This window comes from Mustelus asterias, chromosome 10, assembly GCF_964213995.1.
Source record: "Mustelus asterias chromosome 10, sMusAst1.hap1.1, whole genome shotgun sequence".
In the NCBI taxonomy this organism is placed as follows: Eukaryota; Metazoa; Chordata; class Chondrichthyes; order Carcharhiniformes; family Triakidae; genus Mustelus; species Mustelus asterias.
In genome coordinates, this window is record NC_135810.1 from 94307873 (window position 1) to 94332592 (window position 24720).

General features: G+C 42.1%; 1 protein-coding gene across 2 annotated transcripts in view; it reads left to right on the forward strand.

The window, feature by feature from the left end:
- The window catches only part of LOC144499778 (protein furry homolog), a 302728-nt gene that overhangs the window by 163069 nt on the left and 114939 nt on the right, over positions 1–24720 (forward strand). For both annotated transcript variants that reach the window (XM_078222227.1, XM_078222228.1), the window contains exons 27-33: positions 3142–3302; positions 8141–8251; positions 9727–9881; positions 11543–11642; positions 12700–12871; positions 15264–15520; positions 18559–18705. In XM_078222227.1, coding sequence (XP_078078353.1) covers positions 3142–3302; positions 8141–8251; positions 9727–9881; positions 11543–11642; positions 12700–12871; positions 15264–15520; positions 18559–18705 — 1103 coding nt within the window. The remainder of the gene's footprint in view (positions 1–3141; positions 3303–8140; positions 8252–9726; positions 9882–11542; positions 11643–12699; positions 12872–15263; positions 15521–18558; positions 18706–24720) is intronic.

Sequence of the window (24720 nt, forward strand, 5' to 3'; positions counted from 1 at the left end):
TCCTGCCAAATTGGGCTTCCAAAGTCTGAAAATTACCCCTCATTTTTAAATGTAGTCATTCCTAAACTATAAACAGGGCTTAACAAAACAGAGTAGAAATATAATGCATTTTAATTAAGGTTTATACATTTTATAATTCATTTCAATATATTTTTAAAGTTCTCCAAACAACAAATAGAATGGCAGTATGCCTTATGATGCAGCAATTATTGATTTGTCCAGAAATGTAATTTTGTTTTGACGAAGTACTACTGTGATGTACTAATTTTTTTGTATCATTGCTGCAAGGAAAAGGAAATATGTTATTACAGAGTCCACCAAATTGTCCACATTTAAGCTTGTGAATTCCAACATACTATTTATCATGCCTAAGAATGAGAATGAACTCAAATGGCTCCAAGGTCACTGGAACTGTGTTTTGAGTGTGTAAAGAGCTGAGGTGAAAGTAATTGAGCTAAACCTGGCTTCTTAATTTGAGATTACAAATGTTAGTAAGTGCATGCTCATTATTATGGATACTGGCTATACCGCTGGAAATGCTTTTTATTTTTTATGCCCAAAAAGACCAATTGTGGAAACATAATGTTCCTCATATATTCAATTTCAAACCTGCTTGGACTTTTTCTCCATCACAGTTACATTTGTGTAAAGACTAGTGATGATCTTTGCATGATTGTGGAATAAAGAATCGTATTTGAGATAATAGTGTTTGATCAACACTTAATTTAATTGTATGGCAATCCTCAGTCCATTATCATGAAAGCAGGAGTAGTCTTTTTGGACCAATGGCACTGCTCTTTCAGTTAGTCATGTCAGTTTTACCTTTTAAACATCTTTTTCTCCAAAAACATCCCAGTTAACTTTGAATGTAAAACCTATTAGAGCAGGGAATTCTACATTCTCATAACTGTTGAATATTTTTTTCTTCGATTTAGCTTTAAACCACCTTCTCATGAATTTTAAGATTATATTGCAGAGGAAAGACACATCCTATCAATCTAGTAGTATTATTTTTAAATAAATGGGTTAAAAACTGGTTTAAACACCAAGAGGAAGTCTTATAAATACATTAAGCATTCATCAGCTTATGTCATGTAAGTAATTTCAAATCATGTAATAAATTAAATTACTAGCAAATTTCATTTGAGTTCATTTTCCTCCAATGGGATGGTTGAACCAAGGCAAACTTAAATATTTGAGCCTCAGTTTGCACCTTAATCCCTATTTCACTGTGTGAAATGACACTGAGGGAGATGGACAAGTCTGAGGTTTGAAGATTTGCACCTTAATGGATGTTGAGTTACTAATGTCAGCCAGGTAACAGTAGTGGACCTGTAATTGGCATAGCGTTCCTGGCAAGGCTCCTCCTCTTCCAGGAGAGCAATAAGGGGAGCAAAATTGAAGACAAATGAACTCTTGAATAAAAGCTGAATGTTTGGAGCAGTCTGCTCACTGTCTGCATTTCCTATTCATTTTAAGCTATAGCACATATGTCATATCAAAAATTCTTAAACTCTAAAGTATAAACGTATTCTCGTCAGCTTGTCAGTTTCAGTTTCACCTCAATAAAATTGTGTGTGTACTCTGATCTTGCATAACAGTGGCATAAATACATTTTTGATCCAATACCGAAACTGGATGGATGACTTCCTTTATTAAACCTTTATGCTCATGTGCAGTAGTTTGATTGTTTATATAGTATCTTCCCAGATTTGAAATATAATTGATATTCAATGTCTAAAGTGCAAATTATTTGACATATACCAATGTTAGTAAAGTATGTTTGAATTTTACTTCGCACTAATTCCTTTCAATACAACATCAAAATGGCCTTATCCATCTCATAAACATGTTTTATCCCCACAATAGCAGGCTTTTTTGTTATAGTTTTAACTTTCTGTTTTGTCTTTTCCAAAGTTTCATACTTTTGACTAGAAATCCCAGAATTTGGCTTCAACCATCAATAATAAAATCCCACTGAATGCAGTAATTTAAAATTGACATTTGTTTAAAACAAAATTGCATATGCATCTGCTTTCTCGAGCTGCTCTTCTTGCCATTTCTGCATTGGGTCCTTTTTTTGACCATCATTAGTGTTCACATGGGGAGGCAATGACGTAGTGGTATTATTGCTAAACTATTAATCCAGAAACTCAGCTAATGTTCTGGGGATCTGGGTTTGAATCCCATCGCGGCAGATGGTGGAATTTGAATTCAATTTTTAAAATCTGGAATTAAGAATCTACTGATGATCGTGAAACCATTGCCGATTGTCGGAAAACCCATCTGGTTCACTAATGTCCTTTAGGGAAGGAAATCTGCCATCCTTACCTAGTCTGGCCTCCAGAGCTACAGCAATGTAGTTGACTCTCAACTGCCATCTAAACAAGGGCAACTAGGGATCGGCAATAAATGCTGGCCAGCTAGCGATGCCCATATCCCAGGAATGAATTTTTTTTAAAATCCTCTACAGGTCGGCAGGATATTATAATGGCACAAGTTACTTTTTTAATAGACGAACAAATGGAAAATAAACAAAATGCCAAAAGAAAACATTAAATTCAGTGAACACAAAAATTGGTCGAAAATGAAGACAGTACTGGAAAAAGATAAATTTCATATCTCAATTCTGTTCAAAATAATTGAATGAATGATTTACAATGACAGCTCCAGGAGTATCTTAATTAAGCTTATTGTTTCAATGTTTCCAAACTCTGTGGACGGTGAAAACATTGACGATACTAATTTTCAAAAGAGAATTTGGATTACATCAAAAGGCTATGTCCCAGAATTTGACCAGCTGAAATTTTTAATCAAAGCCTTTATATCTGGCCTCATTATGTTGAAAAATTAATTTATTTCAACAGATGACTTAACAGATGATTTACTTAACATAGTATAAAAGCACAGTAGCAGAACGGCTATAAATCATTTATGTAAGTAACACATACCAAAGCAACATTATACCAGGTTAATTATGAAAGCAATGTACTCTTGATATCACATTTTAAATTAGCTTAATTGTCATCTGAAGCATGTAACTGATTACACAGAAATAGCCTTTTCTTTAGTAACTCCTGTAATTTTGTCATCTGATTTCCTTCAAATAGTAGAGATTAATCATTTTTTTTCCCTGTATAGTACATCACCGCAGATTCCTATTCCCACAACAGAGTTTGCGTCATCATCTTTTTATCTTGTTCAGCCAATGGGCAGGGCCATTTAGTGTCATGTTTACTCCTTTGGATCGTTACAGTGACAGAAACCACCAAATTACAAGATACCAGTATTGTGCATTAAAGGTATGTTTTCCATGTGTGATTGAGCCCATGTTATATTTTCTTGATAATAATTCAGTGAGTTTTTTTCAAAAAATATTGTTCTATACTTCAAATAATATTTTGAAAACTTGTATTATCAAGAAAATGCAAGAATTTTCTCATCATTTTGTATTTGCACAGTGACTTTAACTAGTTTTTAATTTGAGTTCATTCAAAAAACCCTTCAAGATAACCATTGAATTTAAAGTAAAATGAGCAAAATCTATTCGAGTATATTTTTCTCTGTTTGCTGACGTTAACAGAAATATTACCGGGGATCTTCAAGTCTCCATAGCGACAAAACAGCAGCTTACACTGAAAACCAGAACTTACGATTCTGCAAAAATGGCTTTGTCGGAGCCCATACTGATGGTCCCGTCCAGACCTATCACATATAAATTTGCATTGTTTGCCTACTTTACTCTCTCCCTTGATGCCCCCCTCTCCACAAGCTCTGCTTCCCGCTTCTTCACAGCACCCACCCCAAACTCCCTAAGGCTCTGCTCAGCCTTTACCCCCAAGCTCTACTCACCCCCTCTTGCCTTCCCAAGCTCTACTCAACCCCTCCTCCTCTCTCCTAGGTCTGCTCAGGCCCCGCTCACTGCCCCCACCCCAGCTCCTGGACTGCTCCCCACCCCAGCTCCTAGTCTGCTTCTGCGCACACACACACACACACACACACACCCCACCCCCCCCCCCGGCCCCCCAAGGCTCTGCTCAGCCTTCCACCCCACCTCAAAGCTCTGCTCAATCCCCTTCTCCCTCAAGCTCTAATCACCCCACCTCCTCCCTAAGCTCTGCTCACCCCTTCCTATACCCCCTATCTCTGCTCAATCCCCTCTCCCCATCTCTGTTCATTCCCCTTCCCCTCGCTCTTGTCATCCCCCTTCCCCTCAAGCTCTGCTCATCCCCTTAATCCCTCAAGCTCTTATCATGCCCTCCTTTCACCCCCCCCACCCAAGCTTTCCTCTTCACTTCCGTTTCCCCCCCCCCCATCTCACCCCCATCTTCCCAAGCTCTACTCACCCCCTCCTGTAGAAAGTCCCAGATGGTTCAAAAAAAAGGTTATGATGCACGCATGCCTCGCCTTTCGCCTTTGTGGCTGACCAGAAGGTCAAGGCATTGTCTCCCCCAATATAAACTCATACTAATGTTTTTTTGCCAGCACTAATGGAAAGAAGTAAAAATCCCATTGCTGCAACCATAACTAGCTTCCTAAACTTCTTGTGTTTCCTATTACTACATAATTTCTGTCAATGGCTGAGATTGTTTCCACCAGTCCAGTTCCCCAGTTCTCATGAAGATGCTTTTACTTTGAAGTGTATACGTTATTAATTGTGTATTTTGTTATTTCTAATGATTGGTAGAAAACTATTAAAACATACATCTCAAAGGTCTGACACTAAACCATCTGTCAGATTGGAGAAAGCCTTTTACAGCATTAGATTAGTTAATATATATGCTACTGTTAACATGCCTTTCCAATACCAGTATACTGTTGATGCATTTGCTGCTTCCATCTGTGGTAGGGATTTAGATGCTAAGATTGGCTGAAATTTTATGGCCGTCCATACCAGCGGGATCTTCCAGTTTCACTGCAAGTTTCCCAGTAGCGAGGGGTGCATTGAATGGGAAACCCTGTTGACAATGGCAGGATCAGAAGATCCTGCTGCCAGCCAATAGCAGCTGTCTCTGCCATCGTGAACATGCAGGTTGCGTGGAAAATCCCACCTGTGGTTGGATAATTTTCTCCATTAATCATCACAATTCCACTGTATTGACAGGTTTAAACTAATATTAAATTTCATTGGTGAGCATAAATTGGAATTAATAATGCCACTATGTACCAGAAGTATTAGACATTTTCAGGTTTCTGGTAATTATTCAAAGGGTTTACTCAAAGCGTTGGCAAAGAATAGTCTCATTATGATGAATTTTAACCCCAAAGTTAGTGAAGCGTTAAAATCGCTGAAGTATTTTTCTCAACTCAAAGCCAGCACTAACTTGCCTATACATAGTTTTAACTTCGGCTGGAATATGGGCCGGCGAGTGACCCAATACCAAGCTCCAAGGTTGCAATTTTAAATCTTATAATGAATTAGGATCCCTGGCTGGAATTAGGCTAGTCTCAAGATGGGAACTAATCAATAATATCACTACATACTAATGGAGTTAAAGCTCCAAGGCGTATGGAGAAAATCGCAAAATGCACATTCCCCACAATTTTCTGACCAAACTGATATCTGTGGATCAAGTCAGTAAAAATTATGCCTATCATGACATCTGTAATAAAGCCATGAAATGTTTCATCCTCAATTTACTATGTGCATCAAGGTAATAGATACATTTGTGCTGGTCGTGTTTCTATTCTGTGCACATTACACCGGACCTTTGCGAGCATGCGTATAGCATTAGTTTCAATATGCAGAACAAATCAATAACCTATTGCTAGTGGCAATCTGCAACTGAAGCTAACATAATTTACAGAAATGATATTTAAATTGTAGGTATGGGCAATAGATATTTAGTAATACTTCTTGTCACGTATTCAGACATGCTACTACTTACTGAAAATCTATTATTATAGTTTTAACGTGTAAGCCATTTGTGACCCTCTTAAATAAAGCTGCCAGTTTACCAGTAATTGTGCAAAATAATAGGCAGTAGTTTTGTTTTGCAGACTCTTGTCCATGACACACTGTCAACACAATGACACATGCATTTTACAGCTAGCAGAAACCCACACCAGCTGGTGGAATTAAAATTCAGTTAATAAAAATCTGGAACTGAAAGCTTGTTTCAGTAATTATGATTACGAAATTATTATTGATTGTAAAAACCCATCTGGTTCACTAAGCCTGCTATACATGACTGGTCTGGCCTACATTTGACTCCAGACCCACAGCAATGTGGGCCTGATGTTTCCAGCCACCCGTAGCAGGGCCGGCAAGCCATTTAAATTTCCATTCACATCGGCAGGACCGGAAGATCCTGCCGGCATGAAGGGCTGGAAAATTCCAACTGTGATTGACATTTAAGTGTCCTTTGAAATGACCTAACAAGCCACTCAATTCAAGGGCAGTTAGGGATGGGTCTTGCCAATGGTACCCACCCCTGTGAAATATGTTTCTTTTTAAATGCTATATTTCTAACACATCTCATCAGGACATTCCTAATTTTACCTTTATTTCTACCAAGAGTTCCTCTATACTTTACAAGATCTTGAGGGTGTCTTCACTCCTCAGTCCAAAGACCACAGCTTTCATGAATTCACTTTAATTCTCCTCAATGTTCCCACTATTCTCCAAGGTATACGATTTCTTGGGGACTTTTCACAAGCATCAGGTTGGGTGGCCCTTACAATTGTGGATGCCCCAGTTTATGCATGGGTCTCATGGCTTTTTTGTTCAGTGACTCCAAAATCAGAAAACACTCTTGGTTTTTTTATTGCCCTCTACTTTTGATCTACATCCTCTCAGAGATATCTTTCTGCTTGTCTAAAAGCTGTTTCCATATTCCACCTTCTTGCTTTGAGAAAAAGCACAGAAAAACCAAAACCAAAATAAAACGTCCCTGCAGTCTAGATTATAGATTGCAAACTTGGGATATCCCAAATAGCGATTCAAACTAATTGGCCGGGATTCTCCCAGCCCGCTGCGCTACTGGAAAACAGCTGGGGACCTTTAGCAGGATTCACAACGGGCGTCTAGCAAGATCTTGAGTCTCCAAAGCCTTTTTTTAGCGTAATCAGCTGCACGCCAGAGATTGGCACGCAAATGATTACCATGTGGAAATAGCAATTTCCATATGATTTAGTGGGCCCGGTACGGTAGCCTCCGGGCATGCTAACGTCTCCCCCCCTTGTCAGGAGAGGTTCCCACCAGCGCGGTTTACAACTGCTCCCCACTAATGGGGGACAAGTGTCCTTACTCTGCTGGTGGGGACAGAGGCCATTGAGGCCCTCACGGGTGGTCGGGGATGGGAGGGCGGTGTCCCTTGGGCACGGCCAGCCTGGAACCCTGGCATTGCCCATGGGGACACACTGGCACTGTCCACTGGGCACTTTGGCGCTGCCCACCAGGGGTGGGGCCAGAGGGAATGGGGCATACAGGGGGGCCTACTTGGGGGGGGGGGGGGGGGGGTGATGAGTGGTGGGGGGAGGGACCCGCTGTCACTCTGCAATGGGATTGGTGGGGGAGGGGACGATCGGAGCTAGCCATGGGGGGGGGGGGGGGGGGGTCGGGGTTGGGACTGGCCTGGGGGGGATCCTTTTGGACTTGTCTCTGAGTCCCGATAAAGGCTGAAATCTGTACAGTCTTGACAGCTAAACTCACTCATTAACATCTGGAGCTCACTTGATTTGTTGCGATAGATTTACTTCAACTTGATTTCCCAACATTTGCTCCTTATAACTTGATGCCCTTCCCCAACAAATATCTATCAACCTCAGTCTTAACAAATTCAACAAACCCAACATCAACACCCTTATTCAGAGCGTGAGTTCAAGATTTCCACCTCCTTTTGGGCAAAATATTGCTTCCTGGTTTCACTGCTCAATGCCACCTTCTAATTTTAAGATTATGACATTTTATCCGGGATCTCCGCCCCTCCCCCACCGGAGCAAACTGGTTTTTGATACCTATACTATTTAATCACATAGCATTTTACAAAACCTCCATCCTTAACTCCCACAGAACCTGAAAATATTCTAAGGCTGAAATGTTAATGTAAAATTAAACTCTTCTGTAAAATATCTTCTAATTGAGTAAGACTTGTCACATGTTAAAATATTTTTTTTGTTTTTTCCTCTTTTCTCTTAGGCAATGTCAGCTGTACTGTGCTGTGGCCCAGTGTTTGATAATGTGGGTCTCTCTCCAGATGGATACCTTTATAAATGGTTGGATAATATTTTGGCATGCCATGATCTACGGGTAAGGAAATTATGAAGTTTTTAGTAATAATGATTATTGTTGAAAATTCATAATCCCTCACTTTAGATAGTCATTATTTTCTCCTCAGTCTGATACAATACTTAGTTATGCACAAGAGAAGTATTACGGACAGATTTAAAACAGGGCTGATTTTTACCTTCACCACCCGTCTGTAAACAGAAAGGTATTTTTGATTTCCCGCTTTATGAGTATTGGCATATTTTCCTCTACCATTCAGTTTTGGAGTGATCCATCCTCTATTAATATCCCCACAGCAAACTCAGGTTAGGATAAAATCAGAGAGTTAGTTTATTTTACACACACTCAAAATATAGGAAAGGGTTTGCAAATTTTTGCATTCATTCAATTAAAAATAAGGGAACAAAAGAAGAATACGGCAAAGACCATAGATAAAAATAATTATTATTGTTTCACATGAGTCCAGAGATCAGAATCATAAGGCAAATTGTGTATTCCTTCAGAGATACTCCACATTTCTAGTAGCACTGACTTCCACAATGGGAGAAGCACGTAGAGATGAATTTGTCTTTTAATAGGTACTGGTATAGAAGTTTAGCTCAGATGGCTGGACGGCTGGTTGATGATGCAGAGCAACACTAACAGCGTGGTTTCAATTCCTGTACTGACTGAGGTTGTTCATGAAGATCCTGCTTTCTCAACCTTGCCCTGTCTTCGGTGTGGTGATCCTCAGGTTAAATCACCACCAGTCAGCTCTCCCCCCAAAGGGGAGAATAGCCTATGGTCACCTGGGACTATGTTGACCTTTCTTTTGGTACAGCAGTTCAGACATTCCAGTAGAAACAGTGTAGATGAGGGCCAGGCATTTTAAACGTGGACAGAATTCTGGTTCTGCTGCTGTTTGGTTGATGGAAGATTTTTAACCATAAGGCTTTGATGGTGTCTTCATGAATAACCATCAGGCTACAGTACATACGAACATAAGCTTGAAAATTACACCATGCAATATTATCAAACGAACACTGCATATCAGATTCCTAAGTCTATTATTCATATGGCGGCACCTGACTATTCAAAATAGTAAGAAGTTTAACAACACCAGGTTAAAGTCCAACAAGTTTATTAGGTAGCAGATAGATTTCTGATCGATAAGGGAATTAAGGGATATGGGGAGCAGGCGGGTAAGTGGAACTGATTCGCTTCAGATCAGCCATGATCTTGTTGAATGGCGGGACAGGCTCGAGGGGCTAGATGGCCTAGTCCTGCTCCTATTTCTTATGTTCTTAAAAGCCACAAACTTTCGGAGCCTTAAGCTGGTGTTGTTAAACTTCTTACTGTGTTTACCCCAGTCCAACGCCGGCATCTCCACATCATGACTATTCAAAATAGTACGTAGGAATTTGATGGAACCATTTTAAACATTTATGTAACAATATATAATAATGTGTCTTTTAGGCCATATTAAGAGGCTTCAAAGTTTTTTTTTGATATTGTAGGTCCATCAGCTTGGCTGTGAAGTTGTGATATTACTTCTAGAGCTAAATCCAGACCAAGTAAACCTTTTCAATTGGGCTGTAGATCGTTGCTACACAGGATCTCACCAGTTGGCATCGGGATGTTTCAAAGCCATTGCTACTGTATGTGGAAGCAGGTAATCAACTTCAGATTGCTAACTGTTCAGCATATGCTATGCAAGGAATCAGATTTAGTATTTCTGATTTCTTACTGTGTCATCTTACTCTTAAAAATGTTTAGTGCTCTTTGTATAATTGTTCTTCTGTTTCACAGACTTCCAGTTAGCTTTGGATGGACAGATACTGAAAATAAATTTTCACATTTTGGCAGCCAATGAGGGGAAATGTTCCTGTTGCTTGCTTTTGAATGGGCAAGGAGGCTCAGGCTACTTTGAGTTTGGACCTCATTTAAGTCTCATCAGCAGACACTAAACAGATGTCCTGCTGCCCCTTGCCAGATGTGGACCAGTTCAATATTTGGTACCATGGAGACCACACCGGCCCACACAAATAGCTTCCAGGAGGCAGGGATGCAAATGCAGAGGGGAGTGATTCTGATTGTCTTGATTCTCCTGGCTGCAAAAATATATATAAGACAGAAGATTTTCTGGATCATTAGACACCTCTCCCAATTTTCATTTTGATTGTCTTCAATAGAAGCAAAAATCTGGAGAATTATTAACAGGTGTCTAAACTAATTTTGTGCATTTTAAGCTATTATCAAAAGTCAAAATGACTGTCTCAGCAGACTTGAATAAATTAATTGATGTGATATGTAAGTAATGTGGTATTAGGAATCAAAAAAACCCACTACAAAAAGAAGTTGGTCGCTGGTTGCAGCATGTTCTGGTATTAAAATGTTATCACTAAAAGACACAGTTATACACAGTTATACTGTGGATTCTGGAAACCTGAACTTAGAGCAGAATATGCAAGAATTACTTAATAGGTCTTGAATCATCAGTGGAAAGAGAAGTAAAGTTAACATTTTGGCCGGGATTCTCCCAAAAAATTCTAAGTCCCCAATTTGCGGGAAAGTGGGAATAAATCCCACTATTTTTTTTTTAGTGTGATTTCTGGAATGAATCACAGTGATTCACTCTGGAAATCTGTGGGTGAGACCTATACCCATCTGAGAGGTCCGTAGCATAGCGCTGAGTGGGCCACTGCGCATGCGCCGATCTGTCAGTGTGGATATCAGTGCATGCGCAGTGGCACCCCCATTGCTGGCCTCCAGATCATTGGCCAGCCCGATCGCTGGCCAGCCCCACAACCCACCATTGCTGGCCTTCTGACCCCCCCCCCACTCCCCATCGCTGGCCTCCCGGAACCCCCGGGCCAGCCCCAATGTTCCCCCCACTCAACCCCAATCTCCCCGAACCCCACCCCTACCCAACCAGACCCAATCTCCTGGTCCTTCCCCCCCCCCCCGGGCAGTCCCGATCTCTCCAACCCCCCCTACCCCCCGCAGCCCCAACCCCCCACCCATCCAGATGACCAGCCCCGAACACTTCTTCCCTCCCTCTGCCTGCGATCCCAGTGTGGAGTGGCAGCGGGGATCCCTCTGCTCGAGCAGCGCATGAGGCTGGGAAAATTGCCCCCTTTGTGTCAGTTAGTTAGTAGTTAGAACAGTACTACTGAGTATTCAACATTTAGTATTGTTGTATATGGTTTTATTTGGCATTTCTCAGATTTATTCAGTATCAAAAGAAAATGAACATTGATCCTTTTATTTCCTAAACTGATGATGTTGAGCATCTTACAGCAAATTGTGTAATATTTTAAATTTTCTTCCTAGGAACTATCCATATGATATAGTGACACTGCTGAACCTGGTGCTTTTTAAAGCTTCTGATACAGACAGAGATATTTATGAAATATCTATGCAGCTCTTGCAGGTATAAAGTAATCCATGTGAAATCTAGCAGTATAACGATAGATGCTGAAACAATGAGCAGAGTTTTAGTTGCATTTGAGTCACAAGGACAAACCATAGGTTGGCCACTGCACAACAATAACTATCTTTTGATGACGTGGCTCATGAGCCCAGTGCATAACAAAAGTCATACTGCCACATGTAATGTGATAGAGCAGACCATTGAGGTGATGGAATAATGCTTCCAATGCCTGAACTGTTTTGGAGGAAATCGGCTGTGTTCTGTGTGAGTATGAGAGTGAGCACTGGTGTTTTTTCTTCACTATCTTCCTGCTCTTCCACCTCTGATGACCCTATTTTACCATGCTGGGCAGACTTGAAACTGGGAGAGTTTCAGATCCAACTTTTAGACCCATTCTCAGGCGCCCCCATATGCACTCTGCCTGAAAAAATATCAGCAATTCCGAATCACGCTGCAGAAGCCTGTGGGCAGGGCTTGACGTGCCCGAAATCCTGCTGCTCCGATCGGCGCCTCCAATTGCACATGCGCGGATCACGCTACTCGCCTCACGCCCGACTTTACCAAGTTTTCGTGTCCGAAACGGGCACAACTTGATGCTAATATCGGGCCCTGAGTCTTTCATTATTGCCTGGCCAGGTTGGAGTTCTTTAGTTGTAAACCACTTCAGCCAGATTGCACCTCCTAGTTAACTAGTTAGTGCAGGCTAGCTTTAAGTGATGCTATTCTTGCATGAACTTGAGCCCTCTGCTGAATCATGCAGCCACTCAGCAGTGCAATTGCTATTGGTTTCAAATTCAAATTCATGGAGTACAAGAAGTTGTTAATCGCACATCACAATTCATGGGTCTGTTTTTGGGTTCTCTCCAATTGAGCACCATCCCACTCCATACCCCTAATCTTAAACTCACAAATGAAGCAATTCTAATTCAGGATTAATAAAAGACATAAAGACCTTGTGATGAGCCCAGAACTTATACAAGTAATGTATGTATTGTATTTGTGACATTCAGTTTGAATTCACTATAACAGCTGATTTTACAATTTGTTCTTTTTTCAGATTCTGGAAGCAAAACTATTCCTGTATTCCAAAAAGGTGGCTGAGCAAAAATCTGATAGTATTCTGTTTGGAACACATGGGTCATTACCTCATCTGTATTCTGTATCATTGTCTCAACTGTCAAATGAATTAGCAAGGATGTATCCTGAGCTCACCCTTCCTATGTTTTCAGGTATTCTCCAGTATATTAGAAAATAGTACATTTACAACATATTTTGTCTCCTTGTGAATCATGAGCACAAATTAAAAGAGAAAATATGCAGTGTAAATTTATTAGAAGAGACAAAATAAAAATAGCCGATCATGACGCATTTTAAATATTATTTGTTCTGTATTTTTCAAGCAGTTAAATTTACAATTAACCCCAAAGTGAAATGTCTGAATCTTCATAGGTGGGTTAGATTGGGGGAAGGGTTTTTGTTGGGAAATCCTGAATTTTGGGTTTTCTCACATGCTCTGGAGGTTTGAATACATAACAGCATAGTTTAGATTTGACATTTGATTTGATTTAATTTATTATTGTCACATGTATTAGCATACAGTGAAAAGTATTATTTCTTGCGCGCTGTACAGATAAAGCATACCATTCATAGAGAAGGCAACGAGAGAGTGCAAATGTAGTGTTACAGTCATAGCTAAGGTGTAAAGAAAGATCAATCAGATCAGGTGTCTCCAGGGACCTAAGGATTGCCAATTCTATAAGATATTGAATTAAAGCATTGTTAGAGAGTTTAAAAGAGTTAGAATGAAGTTTGAGAAGCATAGAACGAGAGTAAAAGATAGAATTTGAAGGTATGCTGGGCACAGCTTGCAAGAAGTCACCTCGCTTCAGCGCCATCTTGAATTTTGTTTTCCTGCCAGGAAGTCAGTCTGATTGATTGGCTTAGCTTCCAGTCGGGGTTTGCGGGAGCACTCTGCAGCAGGCCTCAGCCACCCACTGGAAGCCTTTGGGAGTATGGGGTAGTCCAATTACTGACTCCCTGCAAGGGAGGTGGTCTGCTGGGTTTGGGAGCTGAGGAGAAAAACTTAGCTTCTCCTGCAGATGGTTCTTGCTTCTCTTCAGCTAATAGGTTCCCTAAGGCCTGGAATCTTGACTAGCTTATGTTAAGATTTGCAAAATAGGTTATATTAGAGGCGATTTGCCTCATTAAGATATTTAATTGACCAACCTTGCCTCTTGTGAGTCCTTGCCCGCCCCTGATCCCATCTCTGTAAAACCCAGAAGTAGCTGGGTTCGAGATGGATTTGGGTCAGGTTTGGAATTTTTAAGTTTTAGCATCTCACCCAAACCAATCCACTGATTTTTTTATAGTTGGGATTAAGCCCAATAGTTTGTTTCTGGAACCCACAAAACCTTAGCAAATAACACAGAACAGGAAAGCTTTTTTTTCTTAAATAAAAACTGAGAATGCTGAATAAACTCAGCACATCTGGCTGCATCTGTGGAGAGAGAAACAGAGTTAAAGGCTGGAATTCTCCAGCCGTTAATGCCCTGCTGCCACTGCCAGCGAAAGGTGGATGAGTGTGTGTAACAAAGGGGGGTGAGTGGGTGTGTGTGAGAGTGTGTGGTGTTTTTGTGTGTAAATCTGAGAGAGAGACTGTGAGGGAGCAAGATGAGTGTGTGTATATGTGTGTGAGGGATGGAGAGGTGTGCGTATCCAATATGAGAATCAGCATTCCAACATCATTCTTCCTATTAAAAATGACATAAGGTAAGACTTAATTTTTTTTAATAAGAGAAGGTTTAATTATTACCAGATTACCACTCATAAATGGTGTACTACTTCTAGGGGTTAATGTTAAGGGGCCATGAGAGGGTGATTTGGCCAGGGGCTAATATGAGGGGGGGGCATGCCTTTGTGACTGTATGCCTCTTCCTAATTCCTATTGTATGCATACATATAACTAGAAAAGACTTGTTTGCATTCGATTTCTATGTTCGCACCTATTTCGTTTAGTTGCCAAAACAGCTTTGCCTGGTGCTATCTTTCAAACTGATGCCCAGGTGTAAACTGACATTGCTTTCCATTACAGAGACGGTTCAATTTTCACTTCAGGTGGATTTTTAATGGACAGTTAATGCACAAGTTAAAAATCTAACCCAAAGCTTCTAAAGTCATGCACCTGTGAACTGTCAAAAATAACAATGATTTACATCATTGTTCCCCATAGTTGTGGATTTTGATTTTCATACAATACTGTTCTAACCATGATTACAGACACATAATTAATTTCTTGTACATGTTTCAAAATAAACATTGTTTTAAAAAGTTTTTCTTTTGCAACCTCTGTATTCCAACAGTTAAAAAAAGTGCCTACTTTCACTATTTCTTGTTTATGTTTGGGATTTCCTTTCAAACTGGGAAGTTCTGTGAGCAATCATGTACAATTGTGAAGTGATTTAACACTTCCTGTAAAGTAATTGAAAGAAGTTTGTATCTTAAACATTAACTATAACACAGTAGCTTCGAGACTATTTTGCACTGACACGATTACTATTACTACATGTATATTTTTATAAGTACTGAGGGAAGTCAATGTTTTGTTTACATCTCTTTGACCAGAGGTTAGCCAAAGATTTCCAACCACTCACCCAAATGGCCGACAAATTATGCTCACCTATCTTTTACCATGGCTTCGTAACATTGAGCTAGTGGATGGTGGACTTCTTCCCATAACATCAAGCCCACAAACTCCTGATGAACAAGCTAACTACAAAGAGGAGGAAACGATTGAGGAATATGGATTAAAAGGAAATGGCTGGGGGTCTCCACAGGCCACCTCTCTAGTTCTTAATAACCTCATGTACATGACTGCCAAGGTAATTTTTAAAAACATTTTTCCTTTATTCGTTCTTGGAATATGAGTGTCACTGGAAAGGCTGGCATTTGTTGCCATCTCTAGCTAGCCATTAACTGACTATCTTACCAGGCTATTTCAGGGACAATTAAGAATCAACCACTGTGGATCTGGAGTCACATGTAGACCAGACCAGGTGAGAATGGCAGATTTTCTTCCCTAAAGGACATCAGTGAACCACATGGTCTTTTACAACAATCAATATTAGTTCCGCACACATGAGAACGGCTTCAACCGGGATTTTGGGTTCATGTCACACTATCTGTAACCCCCACGGCCTGCCTGGGCTTGCAAAATCTCACTAACTGTCCTGGCTTGAGACAATTCACACCTCTTTAACCTGTACTTGACCCTCTCTCCACTCGCATTGTGTGTACCTGTAAAGACTTGATTACCTGTTAAGACTCGCATTCCAACCATTATCCTGTAATTGAGTTTGTGTCTATATATGCCATGTTTGTAAACCCAACTCTTCACTCACCTGATGAAGGGGCAGCGCTCCGAAAGCTCATGCTACCAAATAAACCTATTGGACTTTAACCTGGTGTTGTGAGACTTCTTACTGTCCAACACCGGCATATCCACGTCATTACAACAATCAATGATAGTTTCATGGTCACCATTACTGAGACTAGCTTCCAATTCAAGGTTTATTCATTAAATTCAAATTTCACCAGCTGCCATGGTGGAATTTGAACCAATGTCCTCAGAGCACATCTTGGGTCTCTGGATTATGAGTCCAGTGGCATTACCACATCACCACCATCTCCCTAAACTAAGCATGCAGGAGGGGAGCCTGATAACTTAATTGGTCAGATGGCTACAGTGTGGTGCTTAATAATGCCAACAGCATAAGTTTATCACCTGTATTGGCTGAAATAGTGTGACCCTTCTTACCCCATTGTGATATCATGGCATTAGCCATGAGGAGCAGTTCTCAGACAATGAGGATGCCAAATGAAGAGAAAGAAGGTTATTGGGGGGAGGTGGAATGCAGATTTGAGGTTACCATCAGATCAACCATGATCTTATTAATTGGCAAAGCAGACTCAAGGGGCTGGTGGCCTACTGCTGTTCCTTGTTCTTATGTATGTATGTTTGTATGACGTGAATTTAATCCTGTTTCTCCTGCATATTAACAGTGTAAAATTAATAAAGTTTGACAGATATAGCATGAATTGATTATATTTGCTCAATGTTAATACATAATGTGTTGAATTTGGCACATTATGTATTTGGCTTTATAGCATGCTGGTGTTGCCTTTTTTATTTCAATAAAGATGAAACAGTGTACGGGGTAGATTTTCAATTTCTCACCTAGACATGAAGTTCATGGGCTGGATTTTCATGCCTCCGTTCGTGTCAGAATGGAGATGGGTGGGATTTAAAAATGCCAGGCTGACTGGGATTTATTCCCGCAATCCTGTAGTCTGGGATTTTTCAGGGGTGGGATAAGGGTGCAGGTAGCAGTCCTACACAACAGTCCTACCCTTGCTTTATTCCATTGCAGGAGTGGGCATTTTAGACTGTGTTATTAATTGGGAAAAGAGTGGAATCTATTATAAAGGATGTGATAACAGGACACTTAGAAAATAATGATCTCATTGGGCAGAGTCAGCATGGATTTATGAAATGAAAATCATATTTGACAAACCAGTTGGAGTTTTTTGAGGATGATACCAGCAGAGTGGAAAAGGGGAATCTAGCAGATGTGGTGTATTTGGATTTTCAGAAGGCTTTCGATAAGGTCCCTCACAGGAGATTAATAAACAAAATTAGAGCACGTGGGACATGGGGTAATATATGATTAATGGTATGGTTAATGAACAGGAAACAGAGAGTAAGAATAAATGGCTCACTCAAAGTTGGCAGGCCATGTCTTGTTTGATATTGCAAGGATCAGTACATGGGGCCCCAGCTGTTCACAATCTATATCAATGATTTGGATGTGGTGACCAGATATAATATTTCCAAGTTTGCAGGTGACACAATGGGAATGTTTTGTGAAGATGCTGCAAAGATTTAAGTATAGGAGTAAAACATCTTGTTTCAGTAGTACGGAACTTTGGTTAGACTGCATCAAGATTATTGTGTATACTTTTGTTCCCTTTACCTAAGGATATACTTGCCATAGAGAGAGTGCAGTGGAGGTTCCTCAGACTAATTTTGGGGATAGTGGGACTGTCCTTTGAGGAGAGATTAAGGAGACTGAACCTGTATTCTCCAGAGTTTGGGAAAATGAGAGGTGGTCTCATTGAAATTTACAAAGTTCTTAAAGGACTGGACAGTATATATGAAGAAAGTATATTTTCACTGACTAGGATGGTGGGGGGAGGGGTCCAGAACCAAGGGACTTTTCCTCAGAATAAGAGGCAAGCCATTTAGGACTGAGAGTTTTTATAAATAGAACGGGAGTAGGCCATTTGGCCCTTTGAACCTGCTGAAAGGAGAAACACGTTGTTGAAGCATTTTGCCTCTCACTCCTCAGGACAAATACAGGAATGCCAAATTTCAAATGATAAAAGCAATTTATAACTACCTTTAACTATGCATAATCTTAGAAACCCCAATTAAAACCCTCTGGGTATTTTTAACCTAACTTACCCAATGGGAAATTGGCAGGGACACTTTGGCTGCCTATTTTATACTCCATCCAATTTGACTTTCCAGTGAGATTAACTTCAATATTTCAAGCATTTCTGCACAACCATCACCTCTCAATACTGCAATTGTTCTGGTGAATCTTTGGCTGTGAACCTCCTTGGAGACATTTTCACTGTTCTTTACATGGACATTAAATAGTTTTTGGAATGGGAAGGATATTATTGAAAGGCCGCATGATGTTTATCATAGAAACACAATGATAACAGAATATCGCTAATCAACTTATTTTTCAAAAAATAGAATCAGATCAGCCTCAAAAGCTGACATTTCTAAATGGACTTCTTCATAAATTGACTCCAAATCTATAATTGTAACTTTTTTTTGTTCTTTATTCAGTATGGGGATGAAGTTCCTGGATCAGAGATGGAAAATGCCTGGAATGCACTGGTAGACAATGAAAAGTGGAGCAATAATCTCAGGATTGCCTTGCAATTTCTCATCAGCCTTTGTGGAGTTAGCAGTGACACGTCCCTTCTGTTGTATGTGAGTAGATTTGTTCAACAACAGATATGTAAATCTTGCTGAAAAGAGAGACATGTTGTCGAAGTTTTTTGTCTTGTGCTCATCAGGAGAAAAGCGAGAATGCCAAATTTCAAATGATCATAACAGAGCTAAACTGCCTGCATTCACCATTATGCCATCCCTCACAAACTGTAGCCCAGAAGTGTGAAAGGCACAGTTATGCAATCAATCATTGGGTAATTTATGGTACAGAAAGAAAACATTGAGCTCATCAAGTCCATGCCAGCTCCCTGCAGAGCAAACCATTCAGTCATACTCTCCTGCTTGATCCCCTTAGCCCTACAAGTTTATTTCCTTCAACTGTCCATCTAATTTCCTTTTTAAATCATTGATTTTTGTGGCTTCCACCACCCTAGAGGACAGCGAGTTCCAGGTTATTATCACGTGCTGTATGAGTAAAGCTGTTCCTAACATTCCACCTGCATCTCTTGCCCAAAATCTCACATCTGTGATTCTTCCTATCTTCAGCTAATGGGAAGACTTTTTACCTGTCTACCTTGTCTGAACTGTACAGCTTAGATCAGCTGCAAAAAGATCTTCCCAACTTTACTCAATGGGACCTGCGCCCGTCCGATTAGATCAAATTTGTCCAAAGCAGAGCCTTCTAAGGCCCTTTATGTGGCTCCTGGAGCTGGTTTTGAAAATGCCGGTCAAATGGGTAAGTGCAATGGAAAATCGTTAAAGGGGAAGCACCTCCAATCACAGACTGGTTCTCCTCCACCTCATTTGCTACAGCAAATGTGGGAGAGAAACAACAATCTGCGATTGGAAGAAAGTGAACAGGAGCAGCAGAGTTTGGGCCCAGGAAAACAGCGAGCCAGGGAGTGGGACCAGGCAATCAGCGAGTCATGAGCAGGACGAGGTAATCAGTGAGCAGGGAGTGCAGCTAGGTAATCAGGGAGCAGTGGAGCGGAGCCAGGTATTCAGCGAATCGGGTGTGGGACCAGGAAATCAATGAGCAGGAGAGCGGGGCCAGACAATCAGTGAGCCAGGAAGAGGGGCCTGTGGCATGCAACAAGCTAAGGATCTGGGGCCGGAAAGCAATGAATCGGGGTCACTTTGTAGAGACGGTTGCTGTCAGGTCCATCCGTGCGTGAGTTGATGTGGGAGCCCCAGCCCAGGTGTTTACTGCCCTGTGTGGGAGATTGAGGGTGGGATTTTATGGCCTCACTCGATCTGAGTCCGCAAAATCCCACCCAACAGACATTTCCATTGTCTGCCCCTCACCCGCTCCGATTCTGTGGAATTCTCACATAAGCATGTGTTTGAGTGGGTGTGAGAGTGAGAGAGTATAAGTGCAAGAGATAGGGGGCAACTCTCCCATCCTGCTGCACTGATTTTGTTTAGCACAATGGGCCGGGGAATTTAAGCGGCGCCCGATTAGCGCGATCTGTGCTGGGCACCCAGGCCTGAGCGCGTCTCGCAGCGCCGGACTTCCGGTATTGTCAGCTCCACGCTGGAATTGGCACTGAGCTGCATCAGATATTCACACATTCATTTCATCTAATTTAAATATAATTGCGGGCCCAGGCTAAAGTCTCTGAGCCCTCTACCCTCTTTCATCACCACTCCCCCTTACCCGTGCCAGGAGTGTTTCACTCCAGCGGGGTTTACATTAGCTCCCCAATAACAGGGAGCTGCCAGTCCGACCCTGTTGGAGTGAAGGGAGGGCAATCGAGGCCCTCCCCTGAGAGTCGGGTGCTGGGGGGTCCCTCCTGGCATTGGCACCTTGGCAGTGCCAGCCTGTGCATGCTGGCACTGCCCAAGGGGCAAAGTGCTAATGCCCAGGGGCACCTTGGCATTGCTCATCGAGCATGGGGCAGTGCCAAGGAGACAGGACTTAATGGGGGGCCTGTTCGGGTGGGGCGGCGCCTCTGGAGGGCAATCAGTAAGGGTGGGGGGTCCCGCTGCCACCCTGCAGTCAGTGGGGGAGGGAGGGAGGCCAGCGATCGAGGCTGGCCATCAGGGTGGACGGGGGGAGAGGAAACCAAGGTGAGTTAGGGGGTGCGGGGGGTGCTTGGGGCTGGGCCCTGGCAGGTTTGTGAGGCCAGCGATCAGGCCGTGGGAGGTGGGGGGCCGGCTTTGCAGGGGTCGCGGGGCTGGCCAGCGATCGGGAGGCTGACAGACAGGGGACACTGCACATGCGCCAATCTCAGCCCTGACAGATCAGTGCATGCACAGTGGCCCACTCAGTGCTATGTTGCCAGCCTCTCTCTAGGCCCCGCCCCTAGCTTTTTCAGTGTGATTCATGCTAGTGCATTTTGCAGTGCACAGAGTGTGGGAGATTCTTTTATAAATTCTCACTGCAAAAACCAGTGTGATTTACTCCAATTTTCACACAAAGTTGCGCTTAGAATCTTTTAGATTGTGTCAGTGAGTATGAGAGAGTTTTAGTGTATGAGAGAGTGTTAGTGTGAAAGTGAGTCAAGTGTTAGTGTGGAAGTATGAGTATAAGCGTGAGAGTACAAGAGCATTAGTGCAAGAGAGAGGATGTTAGTTTTAATGTGAGTTTTAATGCGTGAGTTTTTGTGTGTGTGTTACTTTTGAGAGTGAGGACATGTTAGTGTGAGAGAGTCACAGTGTGTGAGTGATAAAGAGTGTGTGTGAGCGATAGAACAGGAGTGCCCACGAGCGAGAGAACGCGAGGGCACGGGGATGCGTGCAAGCGAGAGAACGGGGGTGCGTGCCAGCAAGAGCACAAGACTGCACGTGCCAACGAGAGTGCACACGCGATCGAGAGAACAAGAATGTGCGTGCAAGCGAGAGAACGAGAGCATGTGAGCGAGAAAATCAGATTGTGCGCATGAGCAAGAGAACGAATGTATGTGTGCAAACGGGAAAATGAGTGTGCACGCGTGCTAGCGAGTGTGAGGGAGAGTACGAGTAAGGGAGACGGAATGTGGGATGAGTGTGTGTGAATAACTGAGTGATTGGTAATCATAGAAATCATAGAAACCCCACAGTGCAGAAACAGGCCATTCGACCCATCAAGTCTGCACCGACCACAATCCCACCCAGGCCCTACTCCCATGTCCTGCACATATTATCCGCTAATCCCTCTAACCTATGCATCTCAGGACACTAAGGGGCAATTTTCTAGCATGGCCAATCAACCTAACCCGCACATCTTTGGACTGTGGGAGGAAACCGGAGCACCCGCAGGAAACCCACGCAGACATGAGGAGAATGTGCAAACTCCACACAGACAGTGAGCCAAGCCGGGAATCGAACCCAGGCCCCTAGAGCTGTGAAGCAGCAGTGCTAACCGCTGTGCTACCGTGCCGCCCAAATGAGTCAAGAGTGTGGGAGTGTATGAATGCCTCACACCTAGTCTCAGGTTCTCCACTCTCTTACACACACCAACACACACATACATACCCACTCTCACTCCCCCACCAAGATTCACCGATCCTCTCACACGCTGATCATTTTTTATTACTTATTCTTTTTTTTAAACTTAGAAACTAGAAGCAGGAGTAGGCCATTCAGCCCTTTGAGCCTGCTCCGCCATTCATTTTGATCATGGTTGATCATTGAATTTAACATCCTGCTCCCCCCTTCCCCTGACATCCCTTAACCCCTTTAGCCCCAAGAGCTATATCTAATTTCTTCTTGAAATCACACAACGTTTTGACTTCAACTACATTCTGTGGGAGTGAATTCCACAAATTCACCACCCTCAGGGTGAAGAAATTTATCCTCGCCTCAGTTCTAAAAGTTTACCCCTTATACTCAAACTATGACCCCTAGTTCTGGACTCCCCTACCATTGGGAAAGTTCTTTCTGAATCTACCCTGTCTAACCCTGTTAGAATTTTATAAGTTTCTAGGACATCCCCTCTCACTCTTCTAAACAGCTAATATAATCCTAACTGACTTAATCTCGTCTCATATGACTGACCTGCCAGCCCAGGTCATCACCTATGTCAGACTCCTATTTATTGACTACAATTCAGCCTTCAACACTATTATTCCCACGAAACTCATCTCCAAACTCCATGGCCTGGGCCTCGGCACTTCCCTCTGCGACTGGATCCTGAACTTCCTAACTCACAGACCACAGTCAGTAAGGATAGGCAACAACACTCCTCCACAATCATCCTCAACACCGGTGCCCCACAAGACTGTGTTCTCAGCCCCCTACTATACTCCTCTACACCTATGACTGTGCGGCGAAATTTCCCTCCAAATTCGATTTTCAAGTTTGCTGACGACACCACCGTAATGGGTCAGATCTCAAACAATGACGAGACAGAGTACAGGAATGAGATAGAGAATCTGGTGAACTGGTACGGCAACAATAATCTCTCCCTCAATGTCAACAAAACAAAGGAGATTTCATTGACTTCAGGAAGCGTAAAGGAGAACATGCCCCTCTCTACATCAATGGGGACGAAGTAGAAAAGGTCAAGAGCTTCAAGTTTTTAGGTGTCCAGTTCACCAACAACCTGTCCTGGTCCCCCCATGCCGACACTATAGTTAAGAAAGCCCACCAACGCCTCTACTTTCTCAGAAGACTAAGGAAATTTGACATGTCAGCTACGACTCTCACCAACTTTTACAGATGCACCATAGGAGGCATTCTTTCTGGTCGTATCACAGCTTGGTATGGCTCCTGCTCTGCCCAAGACTGCAAGGAACTACAAAAGGTCATGAATGTAGCCCAATCCATCATGCAAACCAGCCTCCCATCCATTGACTCTGTCTACACTTCCCACTGCCTCGGCAAAGCAGCCAGCATAATTAAGGACCCCGTGCACCCCGGACATTCTCTCTCCCACCTTCTTCCTTTGGGAAAAAGAACTGGTACGGCAACAATAATCTCTCCCTCAATGTCAACAAAACGAAGGAGATTGTCATTGACTTCAGGAAGCGTAAAGGAGAACGTGCCCCTGTCTGCATCAATGGGGACGAAGTAGAAAGGGTTGAGAGCTTCACGTTTTTAGGTGTCCAGATCACCATCAACCTGTCCTGGTCCCCCCCTGCCAATACTATAGTTAAGAAAGCCCACCTGAGGTCATGTGCCAACCGACTCAAGAACAGCTCCTTCCCTGCTGCTGTCAGACTTTTGAAAGGACTTACCTTGCATTCTGTTGATCTTTCTCTACACCCTAGCTATGACTGTAACACTGCATTCTGCACACTCTCATTTCCTTCTCTATGAACGGTATGTTTTGTCTGTATAGCGCGCAAGAAACAATACTTTTCACTGTATGTTAATACGTGACAATAATAAATCAAATCAAATCAAAGGAATCAACCTGGCAAACCTTCGCTGCACTCCCTCCAGTGCAAGGATACCCTTCCTCAGATAAAGGCACCAAAACTGCACACAAAACTCGAGGTGTGGCCTCACCAACTTTAACATTTATTGCTCTTCCATTGCCTTACTTTTGATCAGAAATTGTTTCTTTCCTTAAAACTCCAATACTTTTATTTGAAATTCAGTTTATTGTTCTGCCAAACCTTATCTTTTTGAAATTTTCTTGCTGGCCTCTTGAGTGAGGATAATATAGCAAATATGGCCCCCAATCGAAAAGATTGTACACACCTTATTGAGCTATCCCTGATGTCACCCCAGCAGAGCTGATAATTCTATGCACTTTCCCACAGAGCAGCAATAAAAGCAGAGTATATCTGCTCGGTTTCACCACTTTGCTGGATTTATCAAGGAACCAAGAAATTATTGTCCACCACTGTCACACACTTGGCAGCAAGTTACAATTCTTTCTTTAAGACTACCATTTGAAAAACCTGACCTTTGTACTTGGATCTATTTCATACAATGCCTAAAGTTTATTAACTGTATTCTGTAATGTATATGCAATTGCACTGGTAATTTCAAATGTTAATTAGTGTTCTATGAGGAGTTTCTGTGCACATTGTACTTTTAATATCACAACTATTTAATGTAGAGTGCAGTATGAATGTTCATTGATTTTTATATCTTAAAATTCTTTAAATCCCTCGATTTTTG